The sequence below is a fragment of the Carcharodon carcharias genome, chromosome 16, assembly GCF_017639515.1.
Source record: "Carcharodon carcharias isolate sCarCar2 chromosome 16, sCarCar2.pri, whole genome shotgun sequence".
In the NCBI taxonomy this organism is placed as follows: Eukaryota; Metazoa; Chordata; class Chondrichthyes; order Lamniformes; family Lamnidae; genus Carcharodon; species Carcharodon carcharias.
In genome coordinates this window covers 45,293,369-45,314,713 of record NC_054482.1, presented here as the reverse complement: position 1 = coordinate 45,314,713, position 21,345 = coordinate 45,293,369, and the positions used below count along the sequence as shown (strand labels likewise).

The 21,345-nt window shown below is 42.2% G+C and overlaps 1 protein-coding gene across 4 annotated transcripts in view; it reads right to left on the bottom strand.

The window, feature by feature from the left end:
- Positions 1–21,345, bottom strand: part of hmcn1 (hemicentin 1) — a 725,933-nt gene that overhangs the window by 364,447 nt on the left and 340,141 nt on the right. For all 4 annotated transcript variants that reach the window (XR_005945469.1, XM_041207700.1, XM_041207701.1 and 1 more), the window contains exons 20-21: positions 13,109–13,221; positions 4,737–4,896 (exon numbers count right to left, since the gene is read on the bottom strand). Coding sequence is in view for 3 of the 4 variants with exons in the window: in XM_041207700.1 (XP_041063634.1) it covers positions 4,737–4,896; positions 13,109–13,221 (273 nt within the window). In the remaining variant the exon portion in view is untranslated. The remainder of the gene's footprint in view (positions 1–4,736; positions 4,897–13,108; positions 13,222–21,345) is intronic.

Sequence of the window (21,345 nt, the reverse complement as noted above, 5' to 3'; positions counted from 1 at the left end):
ACATGGCAGCTGGCAACCATTTGTAATAGGGCTGCAGGAAGGGTGCGGGGAATGTTTAAACAGTGAAATAATGTGCTGGGCTGCCCAGGTCTTCCTTCTTTCACAATTTCAAAATCATTCAAGAAGCTCATCATCATCCTAGTCAAAACATCCCACTTGATCGGCACTGCATTCATCACCTTAAACATTCACTCCTACTACCATCAATGGACAGTGACAGCAGTGCGTACCACCTAAAAGATGGACTGCAGCAACTTGCCAAGGCTTCTGGAATAGCACCTTCCAAACCTGTGACCTCTACAGCCTAGAAAGACAAGGGAAGCAAGCACTTGTGGACACCACCACCTGCAGATTCCCCTCCAATCACACAGCATCCTGACTTGGAACTATACCACTGTTCCTTCACTGTCGCTGGGTCAGAATTCTGGAACTCCCTCTCTAACAGCACTGTGGGTGTATCTAAACCACATGGACCACAACGGTTCAAGAAGATCTCTCACCGCCACTTTCTCAAGAGCAATCAGGGATAGGCAATAAACAGTGACCTTGCCAGTGATACCACTGAACTAATAAAATAGAGCCACCTGAAAACATGGGCTAAGCCCATTTTTGACATTTCTATTCAAAGGAAGTTAAGGGCTCCAGAAACAATTCCTTTAAGAAACAAATATATAGTATGCATCCAGAATCACAGAATAACACAGTGTAGAAGAGGCCCTACGGCCCATCAAGTCTGCACCAACACATGAGAAACACCTGACCTACCCACCTAATCCCATTTACCATCACTTGGCACATAGCCTTGAATGTTATGACATGCCAAGTGCCCATCCAGGTACTTTTTAAAGGATGTGAGGCAACCCGCCTCCACCACCCTCCCAGGCAGCACATTCCAGACTGTCACCACCCTCTGGGTAAAAAAGTTTTTCCTCACATCCCCCCTAAACCTCCTGCCCTTCATCTTGAACTTATGTCCCCTCGTGAATGACCCTTAAACTAAGGGGAACAGCTGCTCCCTATCCACCCTGTCCATGCTCCTCATAATCTTGTACACCTCGATCAGGTTGCCCCTCAGTCTTCTCTGCTCCAATGAAAACAACCCAAGTCTATCCAACCTCTCTTCATAACTTAAATGTTTCTTAACAGGCAACATCCTGTTGAGTCTCCTCTGCACCCCCTCCAGTGCAATCACATCCTTCCTATAATGTGGCGACCGGAACTGCACACAGTACTCCAACTGTGGCCTCACCAAGGTTCTATACAACTCCAACATGACCTTCCCACTTTTGTAATCTATGCCTCGATTGATAAAGGCAAGTGTCCTATATGCCTTTTTTAACAACCCACTAACTGGCCCCTCCACCTTCAGAGATCTATGGACACACACGCCAAGGTCCCTTTGTTCCTCAGAACTTCCTAGTGTTATGCCGTTCATTGAATACTTCCTTGTCAAATTAATCCTTCCAAAGTGTATCACCTCACACTTTTCAGGGTTAAATTCCATCTGCCACTTATCTGCCCATTTGACCATCCCGTCTATATCTTCCTGTAGCCCAAGACACTCAACTTCACTGTTAACCACCCGGCCAATCTTTGTGTCATAAGCAAACTTACTAATCCTACTCCCCACATAGTCATCTATGTCGTTTATATAAATGACGAATAATAGGGGACCCAGCACAGATCCCTGTGGTACGCCACTGGACACTGGCTTCCAGTCACTAAAGCATCCTTCTGTCATCACCCTCTGTCTCCTACACCTAAGCCAATTTTGAATCCACCTTATCAAATTACCCTGTATCCCATGTGCATATGCCTTCTTTATAAGTCTCCCATGTGGGACCTTGTCAAAGGCTTTGCTGAAATCCATATAAACTACATCAACTGCACTACCCTCATCTACACACCTGGTCACCTCCTCAAAAAATTCAATCAAATTTGTGAGGCATGACCTCCCTCTGACAAAGCCCTGCTGACTATCCCTGATCAAACCTTGCCTCTCCAAGTGGAGATAGATTCTCTCCTTCAGGATCTTCTCCAATAGTTTCCCAACCACTGACGTGAGACTCACTGGTCTGTAGTTCCCTGGCTTATCTCTACAACCCTTCTTAAATAACGGAACCACATTAGCTGTTCTCCAGTCCTCTGGCACTTCCCCCGTGGCCAGAGAGAAATTAAAAATTTGTGTCAGAGCCCCTGCGATCTCCTCCTTTGCCTCCCTCAGCAGTCTGGGACACAAATCATCCAGACCTGACTTCAGATAATTGCATGGAGAATTAATTATTGACTTTAAGCAAAATGTAAGCTTTTAATCAGAGCACAGAGAGTTTCCTGATTACTTGCTTCCATTTTATGCTTAATGTGTATCAAGGAGGCATTTAACAGCAAACTAGACAAAGAGAAAGCAGTACACTATATAAATCTAATCACTTATTTATTTTTTAATAATTCCCTTTTTCTGTTCAGATTAAATGAGGCAGAGTAATTTAAAAAGATGCACTACTGAGAATAGGTGATTTTTAAAAAATGCTAATGGCCAGATATTGCTGCCATGAAATGGGACTAAACAGAGACAGATGGCAAAAAGAATGGCTGCCAAGCTGCATGGCTGGAAATCACGTCTCTGTTTCTGCCTTGCATCATTTTGAGCAGTGCAAGCAGAAACCAGACCTATGCCTATTACTCACCCACTTAACCTCTTTGTGAACTCATTAAGAGCCCACCCTAGGTAAGATTTTTAATTTTCAGGGGAGTGGCAAGACTTTAAGCAGCTGTCAGGTTTTATACCAGCTGCATGGAGGCATGAACCATGGATTGGGGGTGGGAAGAGTTTAGAAGTTAAATAAAAAGATTTTGCCTCCTTTACAGTTCATCATTAAATGAGTTGTATGTGTTCATTAAGGTGAGTCATGGCAGTGCTGTTTTTGGAAGATGCAACTAACGTTAAACAATGTTTTTGCCAGTAACCTTCTGCCAAGCTGTCAAGTAAAAGTTCAATGTTGTAAATGTGAAAAAATCTTCACATGAGTAAAAAATGTTCATCTAATGGATAAAAAGGTAAAGTATATTTCACACTATTGAAAGGGTAGCGTAGAATGATAACAATCCGTAAATGTTTAATCTTCTCCCATTATTTTTATGACTTCACCTCAGACATCTGCTGAGATAGCAATTCTGAGATCAGTTTGTTTACTTGGGAGTTTTATGGGTTCCTGGCTGTAATCCAACTGCTTAATCATTTTCTAATGTTTCCAAATATGATACATAGCTGGTTTGAAGAGCCTATGTTTATATGGGGAGTTTTATGGGCTAATCAATGGCTCCCAACTGTTATAATAGGACTTGAGTGTTCTGTTCATAAAGGGGATAAAGGGTGAGGGGGTAAGGGTCAGGGAGGTGAAGTGAGGGCATGAGGGGGTGAGGGGAGTGAGGAGGGTGATGGAGCTAGGTGGTGAGGGGAAATTTACATCGATCACAAGGTTTAAAATTCTATAAATTGTGAGGCCTCCCCGCTGCAGCTCAACCTTTGCCACTCGCTCCCTTGGAAGAATTGGGCTGATTGTTTTTGGGAATGGGGGCGGTCTTTTAACCTGCCCGCTCCAGAATCATCCTGCTTCTGTACCCACCTCATGCAGTTTGTCTCCAGGCCGATTAGAGCCATGGCTGCTGGAAAATCTTCTTTCCTGGCAGCCTGACAACAGAGGCAAGATCATAATGCGGGATTAATCCTGCCTCCTGATTCCTGCCTCTGAGATGAAAATCTAGCCCTAAATTTCAAATTTCTGTGTTATTTATCTTCCTTCTTTCAAATTATTGGCAAAATTCAAACATTTTTTAGCATCAGAAATGACTTTGAATCATAGGGATATACTGCCCTGAACCAATTACTGTTTGATCAAATCCAGTATTCTGTGTTAAATAATTAACATGTTTGTGAGGATTCTACTCTGGTTGATTTGTCATGTCTCCAGTAACTTAAAGTGCAAGTCACTGAGCAGGAATTCCTATTGATTACTACTCTGAAATCACGAAGAAGAAAGGCAACATGACTGCATATTACAGGTCAAGAGGGCCTCAACTTTTCAACAATGGTAATCTGTTTGGTATGAAATAGTAGAAAAATGCAATATTCTTTAACAGAACTGCACTTCTGTCTTGATTTTATTGGCATAAGAATCATCAATATTTACATTTTACCACCGATACTGCTAATTTAAAATGTTGTGGCGTTAGCATTACCATTGTCAACATGAACAATATGGGAAAAGTACAACTATGTTGTAGCCTGCCCTATTCAAAGCCTGTAGTGACAGAAAGTAATTGTCTCACTATCATGTCAGTTGTTGCCAGGCTCTGGATGAGTGCAGAGCCAACTGATGTGCAGGGATGTGCCAGAATAACAAACATATATGTATTGCTGAAAAAGGGGACATATTTTGTCAAAGCTTTTTGTCTTGCACTCATCAGGACAATTTGCAAGAAAATATATGTAAAAACTGAGAATGCATAACAGCAATATATGGCCTCGTCTGTTAAATATAAATAAAAAAACAGCTTTCATAATCCTTTAAGCATATGGAGAAAAATTACATTGTTTGCCATGAATCAAAATATCGACCCTGAACTCATCTTATTATTAAAAGACTTGAACACACGTTCTTCAAGCCAGAGTGTGATCAATAAACAATATTATATTTTCTTCCTGTACTAAATTAAGATTGAATATGAACTCATACCATAAACTGTCAGTTGAACTTTGCGTGAGGCGTAGCCTGCTGCATTTGTTGCTGTACACACAAATTCCCCAGTTTCTTCACCAGTTGGTGAAGATATTAATAAACTACCATTAGAATCTGTGTTGATTTTCCCCATATGTTGACTAATGAGTTCACCATTCTGTAAAAGAAAATAGAAATTATTTACAAAGGGGATTAACTTGCTTGTAGAAAGTTCTACAATTTACAGAATATCTTTTAGCAGATTCATAAAATCTTTGTGACAAGAATTTAAGTCAAGTTGGTATCAAGCATGGCAGAAATTGCAAGATGTCAGTTCTAGAACTTATGAATCTTATCAAGACTTATCATTCAGTTTGTATTTTGGTCGCTATTATTGAGGTCAATATCTTATATATGTCATTTACTGTATTTAACATGATTCAGTTGAAATATATACTCTTCTGTATAAATTTTGTTAATTTTATTCTGATATAAAGATCTTATTGTTTTTTAATATATTTAGCTAACACTATGGTCCAAGTGGGTAAGCAAGACAGGACCTAAGGATTTCTTAACAAAAACAGATTTACCTTGAAAAACTCAGCAGGTCTGGCAGCATCGGCGGAGAAGAAAAGAGTTGACGTTTCGAGTCCTCATGACCCTTCCACAGAACTGAGTGAATATAAGGAGAGGGGTGAAATATAAGCTGGTTTAAGGTGGGGTGGGGTGGGGGGAGAGAAGTTGCGGAGGGGGGGTGGTGGGCAGTGTGGTTGTAGGGACAAGCAAGCAATGATAGCAGCAGATAATCAAAAGATGTCACAGACAAAAGAACAAAAGAACACAGAGGTGTTGAAGGTGGTGATATTATCTAAATTAATGTGCTAATTAAGAATGGATACTAGGACACTCAAGGTACAGCTCTAGTGGGGATGGGGTGGAAAGACTAGCAGGGCATAAAAGATTTAAAAATAATGGAAATAGGTGGGAAAAGAAAAATCTATATAAATTATTGGAAGAAATAAAAGGAAGGGGGAAGAAACAGAAAGGGGGTGGGAATGGAGGAGGGAGTTCAAGATCTAAAGTTGTTGAATTCGATATCAAGTCCAGAAGGCTGTAAAGTGCCTAGTCGAAAGATGAGGTGCTGTTCCTCCAGTTTGCGTTGGGCTTCACTGGAACAATGCAGCAAGCCAAGGACAGACATGTGGGCAAGAGAGCAGGGTGGAGTGTTAAAATGGCAAGCGACAGGGAGGTTTGGGTCATTCTTGCTGACAGACCGCAGGTGTTCTTCAAAGCGGTTGCCCAGTTTACGTTTGGTCTCTCCAATGTAGAGGAGACCGCATTGGGAGCAACGAATGCAGTAGACTAAGTTGGGGGAAATGCAAGTGAAATGCTGCTTCACTTGAAAGGAGTGTTTGGGCCCTTGGACAGTGAGGAGAGCGTCAACTCGCAGACACTTCCTCCTACCTCTCCCTGGACCATGACCCCACCACTGAACATCAAGCCATTGTTTCCAGGACTGTCACTGACCTCATCTCCTCTGGAGATCTTCCTCCCACAGTTTCCAACCTGATAGTCGCCCAACATCGGACGGCCTGCTTCTACCTCCTACCCAAAATCCACAAACAGAACTGTCCCAGTAGACCGATTGTGTCAGCCTGCTCCTGCCCCACGGAACTCATTTCTCGTTATCTTGACTCACTTCTCTCTCTCCTTGTCCAGTCCCTTCCCACCTACATCCGTGATTCCTCTGACACCTTACGTCTCATCAACAATTTCCAGTTCCCTGGCCCCAACCCCTTCCTCTTCACATGACCGTCCAATCCCTCTACACCTCCATCCCCCACCAGGATGGTCTGAGGGCCCTTAGCTTCTTCCTTGAACAGAGGCCCGAACAATCCCCATCCACCACTACTCTCCTCCGTCTGGCTGAACTTGTTCTCACACTGAACCATTTCTCCTTCAACTCCTCTCACTTCCTGCAAACAAAAGGTGTGGCTATGGGTACCCGCATGGGCCCCAGCTATGCCTGTCTCTTTATGGAGTATGTGGAACATTCCTTGTTCCAGTCCTACTCCGGCCCCCCTCCACAACTCTTTCTCCGGTACATCGATGATTACTTCAGTGCTGCTTCATGCTCTCATCGGGACTTGGAAATATTTATTAATTTTGCTCCAATCTCCACCCCTCCATCATTTTCACATGGTCCATCTCTGACACTTCCCTTCCCTTCCTTGACCTCTCTGTCTCAATCTCTGGTGATAGACTGTCCACCAATATCCATTATAGCCCACCGACTCCCACAGTTACCTCGACTACAGCTCCTCACACCCTGCTTCCTGTAAGGACTCCATCCCTTTCTCTCAGTTCCTTCGCCTCTGTCGCATCTGTTTTGATGATGCTACCTTCAAAAACAGTTCCTCTGACATGTGCTCCTTCTTCCTTAACCGAGGTTTTCCACCCACAGTTGTTGACAGGGCCCTCAACAGTGTCTGGCCCATCTACCGCGCATCCGCCCTCACGCCATCTCCTCCCTCCCAGAAACATGATAGGGTCCCCCTCGTCCTCACTTATCACCCCAACAGCCTCCGCATTCAAAGGATCATCCTCTGCCATTTCTGCCAACTCCAGCATGATGCCACCACCAAACACATCTTCCCTTCACCCCCACCCCTGCCAGCATTCTGTAGGGATCATTCCCTCCGGAACACCCTGGTCCACTCCTCCATCACCCCTACTCCTCAACCCCCAACTATGGCACCTCCCCATTCCCACGCAAAAGATGCAACACCTGCCCCTTCACTTCCTCTCTCCTCACCGTCCAAGGGCCCAAATACTCCTTTCAAGTGAAGCAGCATTTCACTTGCATTTCCCTCAACTTAGTCTACTGCATTCATTGCTCCCAATGTGGTCTCCTCTACATTGGAGAGACCAAACGTAAACTGGGCAACCGCTTTGCAGAACACCTGCGGTCTGTCAGCAAGAATGACCCAAACCTCCCTGTCGCTTGCCATTTTAACACTCCACCCTGCTCTTTTGCCCACATGTCTGTCCTTGGCTTGCTGCATTGTTCCAGTGAAGCCCAACGCAAACTGGAGGAACAGCACCTCATCTTCCGACTAGGCACTTTACAGCCTTCCGGACTTAATATCGAATTGAACAACTTTAGATCTTGAACTCCCTCCTTCATCCCCTCCCCCTTTCTGTTTCTTCCCCCTTCCTTTCGTTTTTTCCAATAATTTATATAGATTTTTCTTTTCCCACCTATTTCCATTATTTTTAAATCTTTTATGCCCTGCGAGTCTTTCCACCCCACCCCCACTAGAGCTGTACCTTGAGTGCCCTACCATCCATTCTTAATTAGCACATTTGTTTAGATAATATCACCACCTTCAACGCCTCTGTGTTCTTTTGTTCTTTTGTCTCTGACAAAAAGCAGTGATAGGAGTATGCTCCTATCACTGTTTGTTTGTCCCTACAACCACACCCACACCCCCCCCCCCCAACCTTAAACCAGCTTATATTTCACCCCTCTCCTTATATTCACTCAGTTCTGTGGAAAGGTCATGAGGACTCGAAACGTCAACTCTTTTCTTCTCCATCGATGCTGCCAGACCTGCTGAGTTTTTCCAGGTAATTCTGTTTTTGTTTTGGATTTCCAGCATCCGCAGTTTTTTGTTTTTACCTAAGGATTTCTTTGCAGCTTCAGTGAAACGACACAATGCACATGAGGATATATATTTGTTTCCACTGCAATTTGTTGAAAGCAAGTTCAGTTGACAAATGAATTCATTTCTGAAACCTGTGATTTCCTTCATCAAGAATCAACTGTTTTGCTGCTTAAACAACACAAACCTTGAATTTTGAACTAGTAGCACTCGGAGATCCACCTCCAAATTAGCCTAACTGCACAGAGATGACTGTTTGGTTAGCAAGGATGTAAGAAACAGAAGCAGGAGTAAGCTATTAGGCCCTTTGAGTCTGCTCCACCATTGAAAAAGATCATGGCTGATCTTTTACCTCAACTCCACCTTCCCACACTATTCCCATATCCTTTAATTCCCTTGGTGCTGAAAATTCTATTGACCTCTGTCTTGAACATGTGAGCATTCACAGCTCTCAAGGTAGAGGCTTCTAACCCAGAACCCTTGGAGTTAAGAAATTTCTCATCCCAGTCTGAAATGGCCAACCTCTTATTTTGAGACTGACTCTTCAGAATTTTGTGTGTTTTAATTAGCTCACCTCTCCTTCTTGTAGATTCCAGTCTACTCAATCTCTCCTTATAGGACAACTCCTCATCCCAGGAACTAGTCTTGTGAATTTTGGTGCACTCTCTCTAGGTTAAGTATGACCTTTCTTAGATAAGGAGACCAAAATTTCACACAGTTCTCAGTAGGGCCTCACCAATGCGTTGTATGACTGTAGTAAGACTTCTTTACTTTTATATTCCAATCCCTTTGTGACAAAAGCTAATATACCATTTGCCTTCCCAAGAGCTTGCTGTACATGCATGTTAACTTTCTGTGATTGTACAAGGACACTCAGGGCCCTCTGGATGCAAACATTTCTTGACTCTCACCATTCAAAAAGTTTTCTGCTTTTTTATTTTCCTACCAAGTAGATGACTTCACACTTTGCTGCATTGTATCCCATCTGCCAAGTTCTTGCCCACTCACAACTTGTCTATATCTCTCTCCAGCCTCTTTGTGTCCTCTTCACAGCTTACATTCCCAACTGACTTTTTATTATTAGCAAACTTGGATAGTTTTCTCAGTTCTCTCATCTAAGTCATTAACGTAGATTAAAAATAGCTGAGGCTAAGCGCCCATCCCATCCCTCCTAATTTTGTGTAATAACCTCTTGTTTGGCACCTTATTGAATATTTTTTGAAAATCCAACACACACTCCATCCCCTGATTTTGCATTCTTCCCATTGGTATGAACAAAGTTGAAAATGGTGCATTTTAGTTTTAATAATGTAAACTCCAACAAGCTATTTGGAGACACATTGGTGCAATAGCTTCCTAGTAAGTTCATTCCTTTATATTTTGTGAACAATGTAAACTATCAACTCTGTGTTATTAAATATTAAACACTAAACTGAACACACTGGAATCAGTGAAATGGACAACATTCTGTATTCTTCAAATCCCAATGACCCACAGTTTTGGCACATTCAGACAGACTGTATTTGTTGTTAACTTTGTCATTGCTCTGTAAAACCCAAGTAATCTAATATAATGAGCAACAGAAGTGGCACTGCATCTACACTTTACTAAGGACCTGCAACCATTTCCAATTGTTATATTTTATCTGGTCGCCAAGGAGTTAAAAAGTTGTGGAATGCATAAAGGACATGAAATTCGATAAGGTTCGAAATCAATTGCGGCGATCATGATGCCCATTTAAACTGCACCCATTGCTTCTCATAGAGGCAGCATGCAAACGCTGCCTACTCATTTATATGCCAGTACAGAGCAGGAAGACACTGATAATGAAGAAACACAGTCAATCTCAGTCACTCAGCTATAGCTCAGATACTAAATGTACTTTAGAGGGTAGCTTAAAGGCAGGATCTGCACATGGTGAGACACAAGACACAGGTGGCCTCCAGGCAGGGCAAAGGACAAAGACAGCTCAAGTGCCAGTTCCCCAGAGGGAAAAGTCACTCACAATTCCGCTGCAGAGGAATCAGATAAGAACTTCCAAGGGTTAGCCTACAGAAAAAGGCTGATGGGTATGCACAAGGAAATGCTTGGTGCATTGGGAAGACTGGCAGGACCTCTGTGTTCACTTTCGGGGAGCATTATGATGTCCATCACCAACTTGACACAGGACTTTGTGCAGAGGTTGGAGTCCATCCTTTCCAGAGTGCAAGCGCTGGACAACTCCATTAGCACATATATGGAATGAACCATGATGCAGCAACATCAAATGGTCATGTCTCATCTTCCATTGAAACACAAGTGGAAATCACCCAATGTCCAGCTGCTGCAGTGAAAGCTCAGACCAAAGTCATGCAAGCTCAACCTGCTGTCACACAAGTCCATACTGCTGCCATCATAACTGTGGATACCAATGTGAAAGGGACTTGCAGGGTGTCACAGCAGTACAGAAATTGGTCACCCAACACCTAGCTAAAATTTCTGCCGTCTTGCCCATGAAAGTTGCAGTGGCTTTGTAGAGCATAAGCCTGCTGTAGTCTCTCAGGATTAAAGCATTCATCTGCCTACCACTGCCACTCTACCAATTGCCTGTCAGCCAGCCAGCCCTGATTTCTGCCACCCATTTCAAGGTAGTGCAGGCCAAACCCTGGACAGAGCTGCTGGAGGTCTTCCTCCAAGGTTGTCTGTGCTCTCCCCTATTGAAAGTCAGTAGCTATGACAGGTGCTCTGCTGAGTATTGCTAGGCTCCTCTAGAACAGCCCAGGCAGCGAAAGCAATGCTTAAGCACCATAATGGATTGCTTGCTGGTACTTTGTGCAGCAGCATGTCTTTCATTATATGCATGCTGTCCACATGTACATTGGTTGTGCACCTGAGTCATGAACCAGTCGTCAGCAGATGGCTCTCGTCACCCAGTAGCCATCATTTGATTTCGTTTGGTTACTCAAATGCAGATGATACAAGTGGACTGTCACATAATCAAGGCATCTTGACTGCTGCCAGGATAGCTGCATTGACCTGCATGGTGTGCTGAGTATGGTCGCACACCAGTTGGATATTGAGGAAATGAAATCTCTTCCAGTTGGGATACATCTTATAATTTACATGGGGCACCCGCAAAGTGATGTGCGTACAGTCAACAGCAGCTTGCACCATTGGAAGCCTGCAATCCTGGCAAAGCTGCGTGCTCACTTCACATAATTCTCTCTAGCAAGTGAGAATGAAATGTATTCAACTTACTTCGTTTAAAGAGCCTAATGACTTACTTCTCTGATGCAGCAATGAATGGCGAACCGGAAAATGTTCCAAATATCACCTGCTCCAGCCTGGAAGGTGCCTGACGTGCAAAGGTTTATGGCCAAGGACACCTTCAAGCCGCTGGCAAAGCTATCCTTGTCCTGGGCTGAGGCTGCAATGTACACAGGTGGCAAATTTCCCTTGGTGAAGCGCAAACATTTTATGCACTGTTCCTTACCGAGTTTAAGATAAGACAATAGCTCCCTGAAGACACTGGGTAGTCCAATTAAATTTATTTTTGAAAACATTAACACCTACTGCATTTTGGTTCCATGAACACTGGCAACTTTCAATACGTTGTCCAATACATGTTTTATACCCTTTAAATACAAAGGAATGACTTACAGAGCATTTATTGTGTTGTATTTTAATTTGCAGTGTATTTCACTGACCATCAGCAAGCCTGTTTTGTAACATTCTGCTCTCTGCTTAAGTTCATCCTCACAGATGGAGAGTTTTAGAAATTTTGAAGTTTGTTTTCCTATTTGCTATCAATTATTGTTCTATCTCTATGATATCTATATTATATCTATCTACCTATATATATATATATAAAATATATGAGCTTCCAACTCTACAGATCAGCTATCAAATCAAAATCTCCATAACACCACAAAAGGTAAACAATTAGTAGAAATATTACTGATAAGCAATTTTTGTTCTGTGAGGAAAATAATCACTACATTAATGTCATAATGTAAATTTTTAGCCTTGCAAAGTAGGAGTGACAATTAAAATTTTCATTTGGTACATGTATACACAACATTAAAGGCATTTTAACATTATTTACATTTTGGGGTAATGTTACATTGCAATGCATTGATATGACACACACTATGTTAAAATGGTTCAGCTTACATGTTACTGAGGTCAGCCAAAATGTGATTTACACTTATCAATGATAAGTCTTAATTCTGCTGTATCTCTTGGGACCATGTGGAAATCTGCAACACAATTATATTTCCCAAACCTTTTGCTAAAGTTTTATACCAGATAGCTTGTGTTTCATTTGGGAATATTTTAATAAGGACACTACCACATGTAGATGAGAAATGAGAATAAAAATGCTGGAAATTTGAGTTTATCAAATGCATTGTAATGAATCTACCGTATTCCAACATGACATTAGTGACAATGTGTGACAAATTTGGTGGACATGATGGTTCAGCTTAAATTTAATTGTAGGGAATAAATAATGACATAATTAGCATATCAATAGGGAATGACTAATTACAATATCGATACACCAATTGGCTATGATATACGTGGCTAAACACAAACAGGATAACAATAGACTGTCATTATCCTTCTCCAACTTCCAGTTGATGGCACTTCAAGCCACTTTAAGAGGCCACTTTAGGCCAAAAGGGTTGAAATTATTTTCCTGGAATTTTTGGAAGCAGATTATCTGTTTATAAAATAGCTGAGTACCTTAGTCCAGACAATAGAAGGTTTGGGAACACCATGTGCTTTGCAAGGTAGCTTTACTGGGACTCCCTCAATGGTACTGAATACTTGAGGTCCATGTTGGATGGTGGGGAGAACTGAAAGAGACAAAGTACATCATTAATATTTGGATATGTGATTTTTGCAGGATTGGAGTATGGATATATCTGCTATTCATTCCTAATAACCTGTTTTTAAATTTTATGTTGATAATAAAATAACCACTAAACAATAACTCTGCTGGCATTTTGAACACCACAACACATGATATAAATAATGGAACTAGGTTATTAAATTTTCTCATCCATATTATTCCATATAGTTTTACTTAAGTACTGACCAACATCCATGACTCGCATTTATATTGGATCTTTAACATAGTCAAACATCCCAAAACACTTTGCAGGAGACATCAAACAAAATTTGATACCAAGCTACATAAGGAGTGATTGGTCAAAGAGATAGGTTTTAAAGAGCATCTTGAAAGAGAGAAAGGTAGGGAAGTAGAAAGGCAGAGAGACTTATAGAGAACTATGGGCCTAATTGCCTGAAGGCACAACCACTAATGATGGAACAATTAAAATCTGGGATGCACAAGAGGCCAGAATTGGAGGAGCACAGAGTTTGTAGGGCTGGAGGATGTTACCATGGTAGGGAAAGGTGATGCCATGGTGGGATTTGAAAACAAGGGTGAGAACTTTAAAATCGAGGCACTGCTAGACTGGGAGCCATTGTCGGTCAGAAACCACAGGGGTGATGGATGAGGGCTTGGTGCAAGTTAGGATATAGGCAGCAGAGTTTTGGATGACTTTGAGTCTATGAAGGTGAAAGATGGGAGGCCAGCCACGAGAGCAATGGAATAGTCCAATCTAGAGGTAACAAATGCATACATGAGAGTTTCAATAGCTGATAAGCTGAAATAAGAAGGGTGTTTGTTAATAGTACATTCTCCCTTGAATTGTTAATAGGGACAAAACAAGAGCATGACACCAAGGAGCCCTAGTAAAACTAAAGATAATGGGGATCAGTGGCTGCAGTCATACCTAGTGCAAAGAAATAGGGTTGCGGGTGATCGTTGGAGGGTCCAGAACAATGCCACAGAAGTTCCTCAGGGCAGTGCCCTTTCCATATCCATTTTGATCTTCTTTGGCAATGACCTACATTATAAAGTATGACTTGCACAGTAATCAAAACCATGCACAATTCCACAGATATGAATCCGTGCATGCCTGCATGAAGCAAAACATGGAAAACATCCAGGCTTGGGCTGTTAGGTGACAAATAACTTTCATGCCACACAAGTATCAGGGAATGACCATCTTTAAAAAGACAGCATAATCATCTTTGCTTGACATTCAATCTTGATGGCCACTATTGACCAGAAACTGAACTAGATCAGTTGCATAAATAGTGTGGCTGCAGGAACAGGTCAAGTGGTTGGATATTCTGCCGTAAGTGGGCCACCATCTATAATGTACATCATGAGTATGATAGAACACTTTCCACTTGTCTGGGTAGACGCAGCTCCAATAACCTTTGAAACTATCCAGGACAAAGCAGCTCAATTGATTAACATCCCATCCATTGATTTCAACATCCATTCTCTTCACCATAAGTGTTCCATGGCTGCAGATATTGTAGTATCTACAAGATTCACTGCAGTAACTCACCAAAGCTTAAGAACATAAGAAATAAGAACAGCAGTAGACCATATGGCCAATCTAGCCTGCTCCGCCATTCAATACAATCGTGGCTAATCTTCAGCAGGAACTTCACTTTCCTGCCCATTCCCTACATCCCTTGATTCCCTAAGAGAGACCAAAGATCTGTCTATCTCATATTTAAATATATTCAATGGTGCATTAACAACCGTCTGGGGTAGAGAATTCCAAAGATTCACAACTCTTTGAGTGAAGTAATTTCTACTTATCTCAGTCCTAAATGTTTGGCCCCTTATCCTGAGACTTTGCTCCCCTTTTTTAGATTCCCCAGACAGAGAAAACAACCTCTTAATGTCTACCCTGTCAAACCCATTCAGAGACCTGTATGTTTCAAAATGATCACCTCTCATTCTTCTAAACTCCAGAGAGTATAGGCTTAATTTACTCATCTTCTCATCCCTGCAGCCAATCTAGTGAACAACCACAGTACAATCTCCAAGTATGTCCTTCTTTAATTGTAGCAAGGCATCTTTACTCTTGTTATCAAATCCCTTTGCAATAAAGGCATTTATGCCATTTATCTTCTGAATTGTTTGCTGTACCTGCATGTGAACTTTGTGTTCCTTGTATAAGTCTACCGAAGTCTCTCAGAACATACATGTTTTTACACCTTTTAAAAAATATTCTGCTTTTCTATTCCTACTACTAAAGTGAATAACCTCATACTTCCCCATACTTGACTCCATCTGCCATTTGTCTTCAGCTTGTCTATGGGCAGGATATTGAGGTCGGTGAGTGGGGGAGGGGGGGGGGGCCACTCGCCAACACGTAAAATGTCACGGGATGACGTTGGGCAGAACTCCCGACGTCACCCCGCGTCATTTCAGCTTTCAGGTCAGTGGAGGCGCAGCCGAATCAGCTGTGTGCCTGCCGACCTGTCAACGGACAATTGAGGCCATTTAAGAAGTAATTAGACTAGTTAATGGACTTGGTGGGCGGACAGGCCGGGAGCCCTGCTGGGCTTCAGAAAAAGCATGAAACCTATTCCACGGGTGGGGATGAGGTTTCACGTCGGTCTTAAAAAATTTAATAAAAGTTTACTTAAAAGTGATGGACATGTCCCAACTCATGTGACAGTATCACATGAGGGGACATGTCAGGGAAATTTAATTTCTCTACATGTAACATTTTTAAATTTGGCGCCGATCTCCCTGAGGCAGCACTTAGCCTCAGGGAAATGAGTGCGCTCTTCCGCGCTTCCTGTATAGCTTTAATTGGCCCGCCCATGTAAAATGGTGGCGTGCCCCTGATTGGGGATGTCGATTGGAAGCGTGCCCGTACGTGCCCACTCCTTAACACCCCCCCATCTGACGTGGGGGAAAGTTCTTCCCTATATCTCTTTGCAGCTTTGTTGTATTCTCCTTACAGCTTACATTCCCACTTAGCTTTATCATCAGCAAACTTAGATAAGTTACTCTAGGTCTCTTCGTCAAAGCCATTTGAATAGCTGAGGTCCCAAAATTGACTCTTGCAGCACTCACAGCCTGCCAACTTGAAAATGCCCCATTTATTCCCCTGTTGCTTCTGGCCACTAACCAACCATCTACCCATGCTAATATATTACCCCCAATTCCATCTTTTGTATGAAACTTTTGTGTGGCACCTTATGGCCTTTTGTGTGGCCTTTTGGAAAGCCAAGGATATTACATCTACCGGTTCCCCTTTATCTACCTTACTAGTTACATCCTCAAAAAACTCGAATAAAATTGTTAAACATGATTTCCCTTTTGTAAAAAAAGGCATGCTTGCCTTCATTGGCAGGGGTATTGAGTATAAAAGCTGGGAAGTCACGCTGCAGCTGTATAGACCTTGGTTAGGCCACACTTGGAATATTGCGTGCAATTCTGGTCGCCACATTACCAGAAGGATATGGAGGCATTGGAGAGGGTGCAGAGGAGGTTTACCAGGACGCTGCCTGGTCTGGACGTTATTAGCTATGAGGAGAGGTTGGAGAAACTCAGATTGTTCTCACTAGAGCGACAGAGATTGAGGGGCAACTTGATAGAAGTTTACAAAATTATGAGTGGCATGGACAGAGTAGATAGTCAGAAGTTTTTTCCCAGGGTGGAAGAGTCAATTACTAGGGGACATAGATTTAAGGTGAGAGGAGAAAACTATAGAGGAGATGTGCAGGGCAAGTTTTTTACGCAGAGGGTAGTGTGTCTGGAATTCGCTGCCAGAGGAGGTGGTGGAAGCAGGTGCGATAGTGGTGTTTAAGAGGCAGCTTGACAAGTGAATAGGATGGGAATAGAGGGATACGGACCCCGAAGTGCAAAATGTTTTAGTTGATGGGCAATATGATTGGCGCAGGCTTGGAGGGCCGAAGGGCCTGTTCCTGTGCTGTATTTTTCTTTGGTCTTTGTTCTAGAACCATGTTGATTTTGCCTGATCATGCTATGATTTTCTAAAAACATTGTTAAGAGTTCTTTAATAATGGATTCCAATAATTACCTGACAATTTCAGGCTAAATGGCTTGTAGTTCTGTGCTTTCTCTCCCTCCTTTCTTGAATAGCACTGTTACATTTGTTAACTTCCATTCTGCTGGGACTGTTCCAGATTCTAGAGAATTTTGGAAAATAATCACCAGCACATTCACTATCTGCAGCTAGCTCATTTATGGCCCTTGGATTTAGGCCATTAGATCGTGGGGATTTGTCCCTTGTTTCTGCAACACTTTTTCTCTGCTGATATTAATTACCTCATGTTCCTCACTCTTATTAGCCCCTTGGTTACGCTCTATTACTGGGATGCAATTTGTGTCTTCTACTGTGTAGGCAGACACAATGGCCGGGATTTTGTGTTTCCACAATGGAGTCGGGGTCAGGAAAAAAATGGCCATCAAGCAGCAAATGTGGAAACCCCTCCTCTGGCCATTCAGTAGCATGGTAAAGTGGGCGGGTAATGAACTCATTACGTTCCTATTTATAACTGGGCATTTGTAGAAGTGGGCATTTTAGAACTTCCAGAATTTTCATGGAGATAACCATGATTCGGAAGCCTACTGAAATAACATCGGCAGAGCGGCGGCACAAACTATGGATTGGAGGCGAAAAGAATATAAAAGGTGAGTAAAAATGATATTGCCTCCTTTATGATTCATTATTAAAAGCTGTAGCCTGAGTTGTATCTGTGTTCAGTAAGGTGAGTGGTGACAGTGCTGTGATTAGAAAATGGACCTGGCCATTAAATAATGTGGTTGCCAGGTTGTTACTTCCTACAACTGTCAGGCTGTGAAAGATCATTGTAAATGTGGAAAAATCTAATGATGCATGAGAATAAATCATATACTGGATAAAATGCTATTCAGTAAAGTCCTGCCTTTTGCGACTTCCTTGTTCATGTATTCGCTTACCTGTGCTAAAACCTTTGTACACCACATCACCCATCGCATGAGCAATTGTTCACTAATTCGCGTTTTCTTTCCCTTCTCTCCTCTTTCCCCAAGGAGATGGCAGCATGACGGAGCAGAGACCTCGGTACATTTTAACGGGGAGACGGTGTCGAAGTCTCTAGAAGCGGATTCCTTCCATTAGTCCTGGCTGTGGATGTTTAAATCTCTTTTTTTCAGCACCTTTCTGACAGGGGTGTGTTGCAGTGACTGGAATGGTTGCAGCTGAATTGCAGCCGAATTGAGAGAATAACCTGGAAATGTTTGAATCTCTTAGTCCTGAGCTGCAATAACTGCTCTGTTCAATTTTGAAATATTCACCAATTTTGTCCGCCAGTTTTGAGGTGATTCCTTTTTTTCTTAAATGAGGATTTAATTGAAAACTTTTAATACATGTCTCAGAGGCTCCATTTGTCTGTTGTATACAGGTACTGTACCATAATTTGCTGCACAGTAACTGCACAAACCAATGCTGCCCTTGCATTGCTGGAACCTATCTAACTGACTCTCATTGAAAAGCATTTTCATCATTTATGATTTTGTTGTTTGCAAGTTTTCGCGGGAACATAAGCCCTGCGAATGGCAGGACTTTACTGTAGCACCTTGCACTATATTGAAAGTGTAGCCCAGTGTGAGTTTAATAGCTAATTGTTTAAATTTTTCCAATTCATTAAGTGCAGTTCAGCCCAGGTATCTGTCTGGTTATTTGAAAACCTTGACAGGTCTTTGAGCTTTTGCTTTCTTCAAATCCATTAATAAGTTCTAAAGTGCAGGGTATATTTATTCAGCTGTCCTGGAGAATGTGAGTTTGATTGCCTTGACAGTTTTGGTGCTTCTTCATGTGATGTTTATTTTGGCAGATTTATGAGATTCTGAAGGTGATAATGGTTTTTATGCATCTGTTCAAAGGATGTTTGTTTATTTTGACATTTCTATGAGATTCTGAAGAGACTATTGTGTTTAAATGTATATTCAAGTGATGTTTATTTATTTTGACAAGCGTTATAAGATTTTGAAGAGGGTAATAGTTTTCAAGTGCCTATTCAAGGGATGCTTGTTTATTTTGACAGATTTATGAGCTTTTCAACAACTTTCAAATATTATTATAGGGCTTGTAGGTTGTGGTTATAAAATGGATACTGGTGAGGGTGGTGGGGTGGGGATGGGTCGTGCTTTATACTGATCTATAGCTTTAACTTTATGTGGATAAGCTGATATCATTGAAGAACCTGGCCAATGTTTCTAGGAACGGAGGTGGGCCTTTTAAACTAGTCACTATGGCATTGATTCTCCTTCACTTTTGCTTCCATGTCCAGCAAAGGTGGTTGGCCTGATAAGAGGCACCCTGTTTTCCAAGGCATGAAGTCTGCTTAGAGGCAGGATTGCCTGTTGGGATTAACCCTGACTCCTGGGGTAGAATTTTTCATCCCATAGGCAGGTGCGCACCCGACCGAATCGGGAGTAAAATAGTGCGTGATGATGTCAGGCAAGCGTCCTGATGTCATCGTGCACCAGCATGATATTTCAGTTGGCGGGTGTGCGCGAGAGTCGGCTGTGCACCCACCGACAATTAAGAGGCCTATTAAGGCCCTTAAGCAAGTATTTAAAAGCTATTTTTCACTGCCTGTCCAATCTTATGGTTGGCGGGTGGACAAATAGGCCAGGTGGCCTCTGCATTTTTTACAGGTGGGATGAGTTTCCAACAGTAAATTAAAAAAAAAATAAAACATTTTTAACATAATCTGAAATCTTTATTTTTCATTTTAAAATTATTCAGCTCCCTGAGGCAGCTCTGTGCCTTCAGGGAGCTCTCAATGCGTGCTGCCCCATGCATGCGCAGACTTCAGTGCTCGTGCTCCTCGCTCCCCCCACCCCAGCAGCACTGAAACTTTCAGCTTGCATTTCATGCTAGCTGGCTGTTAATTGGCCAGCCAACGTGAAATCATGGTCAGAGCCCAATTGCGGGCGGTGCTTAATACTATATCTAAGAGAGTTTTATCCATAGTTGGCTCCACAATTTATTGTTCCGGAGAACTGTCACTAAAACATTCTACATTCTCATCTTTCAGACGACCTTTGACAATCTGATGGTTCCAACCTATATGTAGATTAAAGCCCACCCACATTTATTACATTGCATTTGTCACAAGCTCCAATTATTTTGTGTTTAATGCTCTCTCCAATGGCATAACTACTTTTAGGTGGCTTACAAATTACTCCTCACAGCATTTTCTGACCTTATTATCCCTAATCTCTACCCATACTGATTCTACTTGATGATCTTCTGTGTCAAGATCCTTTCACGCTACTGTCCTAATGTCATCCTTTATGATCAGGGCTAGTCCTCCTCATTTCCTACTCAGTCTTTATTTTCAAAATGTTATGTACCCTGCAATGTCTATTTTTCAACCTTGGTCAACTTGTAACCATGGCCTGGATTTTCACTGTGTCAGGCCAGCTTGGGAGCCCTTTAAAATGGCCGGTGGGCCCAGATTCCAGAATTCCTGTCCCATTGATGTTTCCAGCTATTTTTGCTTTCCCACATGCAGCACTCCTGCGCTTGCTGGCTGCATTGCAGGGGAGGGAGGGAGGGGACGGGTGCGGGAGGTGGATAGTCCAAGCTCCCACACACAATTTTTGTGGAGTTGACCCCTTCGGCAAGTATACATAGTTCATGGACTTTCAGAGGGGATGTGAACCATGGAGGAATCCCATTCCCAAGTGGGGAATGAGAAAATAAAGTCAACTTGCCCTGGAATTCCTCCATTAACAGGCTTTGAAATACAAAAAAAGCTGTTTCAATAGCTAGATTCTGTAAATGGATGGGCTAGATATATTCACTGCAGTGAATGAAGGGCTCTGTCCTGCCAAGATAAGTTGACCATTACACTCACCAACATTGTATAAGTCTTGATATACAATAGAGCCCTTTTCCCACTGTTTGGTTGAGTTTCAAAAGGTCCACAACCACTTACCTCAGAAGGGGGGTGTTTTGATATTTTAATTGAGAGTTTTAAGAGATTATTAAGGGGTTAGCTGTCTTTGATATGGTGAGTGAAATAGATGTTTGTTTTTAAGGGGATTTAAATTTTTAGGAATAGCTTTTTTGAAG